General features: G+C 31.5%; 1 protein-coding gene across 3 annotated transcripts in view; it reads left to right on the top strand.

The window, feature by feature from the left end:
- The window catches only part of LOC106459408 (EF-hand calcium-binding domain-containing protein 14-like), a 71,335-nt gene that overhangs the window by 44,929 nt on the left and 22,092 nt on the right, over nt 1–4,314 (top strand). For all 3 annotated transcript variants that reach the window (XM_022385905.1, XM_022385906.1, XM_013919026.2), the window contains exons 3-4: nt 2,804–2,940; nt 3,928–4,026. In XM_022385905.1, coding sequence (XP_022241613.1) covers nt 2,804–2,940; nt 3,928–4,026 — 236 coding nt within the window. The remainder of the gene's footprint in view (nt 1–2,803; nt 2,941–3,927; nt 4,027–4,314) is intronic.

The following is a 4,314-nucleotide window of genomic DNA, read 5'->3' as shown; positions in this document are numbered from 1 at the left end:
GGAAGGACGAACGGAACGGGAACCGTACCCTTACCCCCCTTACCCCTAACTAAAATAAGTAAGAAACTAATTATTTACTTTTATTTTATTTACTTATCTAGACATATATATATATATATATATATATATATACACGAATTTTTATTCAATTGATAATTTCACACTAATGGCCTAAGTGTTTGTGGTGGGTATTGCTGACTTCCATTTAGTTTATTAATTCAAGTTAGGAATTAGTGTGGATGTGTAGCTTTGCACTTAAATTGTACAACAATGTCATTTAAGAATCACTGTATGATATTTATACGATATGTAATAGTTTTCTTGAATGAACAAAATTATCAGTACATTAAAAATCGTTTGTGTTTTATGTTGTGGAGATTCACTAGACATTTTCCAAATGTGTTAGCTGTCTTTGTGTTTTTTTTTTCCTTCTTATGTCTTAAGTGGTCTTCTATGTTTTTGATTTTTGTATTTATCTAACTGTTTGACAAAAATTCACGCTTCTCGGTGACTCAACGGTAATTCTATGGGTTTATAACGTTAAAAATCACGGTTGGCATAGCACAGATAGCCCATTGGGTAATATTACGCTAACAATAAACGAACGAAACGCCATTTTGGGTGTTGGAGCGTTTTCCGTTGAGGAATTGCGTAATAAATTTGTTATAAACATTAATACAATCGGCGTGACCGAATTTTACACATTAAATCGTTTTAAACTTTTTTGTTTTATTAAGAAATACGAAGTAAAGACTTGTTTAGTCGAGTTCCTGCATAGAAAACACGACTCTCATCAGGTGAAAAGTTAAACAACATTAAAAAAACAAAATACTTTATAATTTTGTTTCTTGCTGTGGTTCAGCGGTAAGTTTTAGGTTTTATAACAATATAACACTAATAATCGGAGTTCAATCCCTGTGTTTGGCACAGGCAGATAGGTAGCACACAGCGTAACAATATATAATTTTCGTAGAAGGCACAGACTAAGTTGTGATTTTGGCGCCATCTATCAACATTTATATTTATTATCATTCATAATATAGAGTTTGTGTGTGTAGAGAGATTTAGGAAACTTTTAAACATGCTAACCTTGAACACTACAGTTTACGTATTTTTAGTGTGTTTATTTAATGTAAATATTATTAAGAAGTTTCAAAAGTAAGCTAATTTTGTAGATCAGAATTAAAAAATACTTATGAACAACTGAATGCAATCTGTCAAAACAAACTGACTAAAGTATTTAATTTTATAAACCATTATGCTAGAAAACTAAAGTCTTTACTGTAGCATGTATTGACTAATCAGTTGGGTACCTTTACTGTTCGCTATAATTTCAGCCATAATCCCAATAATATTTCACAGGATTCAGACACTTTATAAGATTTAGGTTGGGAACCACTGTCTTGGATAATGTGTTTAAGTTACAAGAGATAAATCAAAAGTGCAAGATAAGGAAAAAGTAAAAAGAATGAATGAAGAAGAAGAACAAAGAGTGATTAAAGTATGTGACAGAGATGTTAAATAAAGAAGGAGGAAGTGAGAGAGGAAAACAACCAAAGAGAGAGATGTAGGAAGTGAGAGGGGAAAACAATCAAAGAGAGGGATGTAGGAAGTGAGAGGGGAAAACAATCAAAGAGAGGGATGTAGGAAGTGAGAGGGGAAAACAATCAAAGATAGGGATGTAAAAAGTCAGAGAGGAAAACAATCAAAGAGAGCGATGTAGGAAGTGAGAGGGGAAAACAATCAAAGAGAGGGATGTAGGAAGTGAGAGGGGAAAACAATCAAAGAGAGCTATGTAGAAAATGAGAGAGGAAAACAATCAGAGAGGGATGTAGGAAGTGAGAGGGGAAACAACCAAAGAGAGGGATGTAGGAAGTGAGGGGGAAATGAGATTTATCAAGAATGTAAGAAATGAGATAAGAAAGTATGAGATAAGGATATAAGATATGAGATTGGAAATGTTGCAGATAGTAAGAATATACAAGATAGGAGAGGAAAATAAGAAATTAACTTCTTTCAAAAGTCATATCTAATTTTGAATAATTGTTATGAATTTTAAAATAATTAGTAAAGAAGAGTGATTTTGACCCTACCTTTACAACAGTGGCGGCAAAACTTAGATAAAAGACTTGTTCAAGAATTTTAAGATTTGCACATGAAATTAGGATTCCAATTTTCCTTCCTCAGATACTTTGTTAGCCAATGAGCTGTTTGTAAAAAAAAAAAATATATATATACTACATAACATATAGTTCATGATTGAAATTAGACTATTGTATCAACAAAATATTTTGAGAGCAACTGAACTCACATTGTTCCTGTGAATTGCTAGGTGCACATAACCAAGTTGTACAAAACGTTTTTTTTTTTTGTATCTTTTTGTCCACTTCTGCATTATGAAGTTTTTAGGTTTTTGTAGTTAGTATTAGAGATTGCTCTCTTTCTCATAATCAGGATGGTTAATGTTATATTTTGTGTGTATAAATATGTTTAATTCTGAGTAAATATAGCTTTGAAAAATACCCTATACAAAAAAATGTTTGAAAGGTAATGTTTTATGCATGTCTTTTTAAAGTAGGTTTTAGGCTTAGTGTGTGGGACCTATTGCTAGTTAATTAAACATTAGTAAGTGATCTGTTAGAGAAATAATTAATTAGATGTTCCTTACAGAGAGGAATAGTGTAGATAGCGTAGTAGGTTAAGAGGTTATATATTGACTAGTATTAATTATAATAAAGAGTGAATTAAAATGTCTTTACATCTTATTGTTATGTGGGTATATTTTGTCTTATTTTCACTCCAGTTGAAGCAGGTAACAAAAACACTCCTGAAACTTTACATTCCATCCATTCTCAACTTAAAGAATTTGAGAAAAATGTGTCCATCCTTGGAGCTGACCTTCAGAAAGTTATCAGTGAAATCTCTGTTTTGGGAAAGGAGGTAACTGTGTCATTTGATATGTGCTTATCTAGACTTAATGTTTTAAAAAATTATATAAAATTTTAATATTCCAGTTTCTTGATTTGTTAAAGTGCAGTTCTCATGACATATAAGTAGTTATGAATTTGACATGATAATTTCCTGGTTTCGTGAGGTAATTGTATCAGGTTTCATATAGATTATTTATTGTTTAGAATTAACACATGTATTTTTATTTGTCATTTTTGTCTCGTCTATCAATGTATTAGGAGTTGTATGCCATGCATGATCATCGGATGAATAGTAAAAGATGACTGATTAGCGTGACATACCACTACAGATAATGAAAAACACAACAACTGAAGTGTTTAATAACAGCATATTTTGTTGGATGTTTTGGAATATACACATTCCATCTTCAACAAATTACTACAATAAACAAAAAAACTATAATTATGATTAATCACTTAGATGTCAAACAAAACCTATATATTACGATAAACTGTTATAATTTGAGAGGGAATGTAAAACCAAGCAAGTGAAATTTGAAAATAATATAAACCCATACAAAATGAATTAGTAAAAGCATACAAAGCTGGTGAGAAAGAATTAGCTAGAATTAGGCTTAACTCAACAGAAGTTAAGTTATTATTGAAGCTGGGGTGATTTTGTTTAATAAGTAAACTTTCTTTAATGAGCAGCTCCAAGTCTGTGTGGCTTGTAGCTAAAACTTTAAAGTCAGTTAAGGATATTTTGTGTCCCATAAAATAACACAATTAGTAGGATGGGATAAAAAAAAACAAATTTTGAGTTTTTGTAGCAATTGTGTAGAATCCATTATGGGTTGTATGGATATAACTTTTGGATGAGCAGTCAGAATATCATGAAATACACTCTGGTAGATAAGTGGGTTCATTGTGTTTGGGTGCAAATTGAATGTAATATTGAATTGTTGCTCTTAAAAAATATTGGTTTGAAAGTGTAAAACAAATCTACATCTTATTACAGGTAGAACAACTGAAACAAACTGCTGGCAGTCTGAAAGAGAGTATAGCAGCAGCACCAGAAATAAAGGAGCTTCCAAAGGATGTTTCTTCACTTTCAGAGGTAATGATTTGGTTATTTTTCTTTACTTCTATTGTACTTAGAAGCATTTTGAATAATTTCTGGTGTAACAATTAGAAGAAGAAAAAAATGTAAGCACTTGTTGCGTCAGCGAGGTCACGTGATGTTTTTAGAACTATCTTGTTCCTTCGTGAATTGTCGGGAAATTACTAGATATAGGGTAGTCTGGTATATATATAAGAGGGTGACAACGTGACGGAATAATGTGTGTGTGTAGGTAATGAGAGAGAGACGTATTGTTGAAGTTAACGTTCGTTGATATAGCGTTTG

This window comes from Limulus polyphemus, unplaced genomic scaffold (assembly GCF_000517525.1).
Source record: "Limulus polyphemus unplaced genomic scaffold, Limulus_polyphemus-2.1.2 Scaffold604, whole genome shotgun sequence".
Lineage (NCBI taxonomy): Eukaryota > Metazoa > Arthropoda > Merostomata > Xiphosura > Limulidae > Limulus > Limulus polyphemus.
The sequence above is the reverse complement of the archived record's forward strand: the minus strand, read 5'-3'. Positions and strand labels throughout refer to the sequence as shown.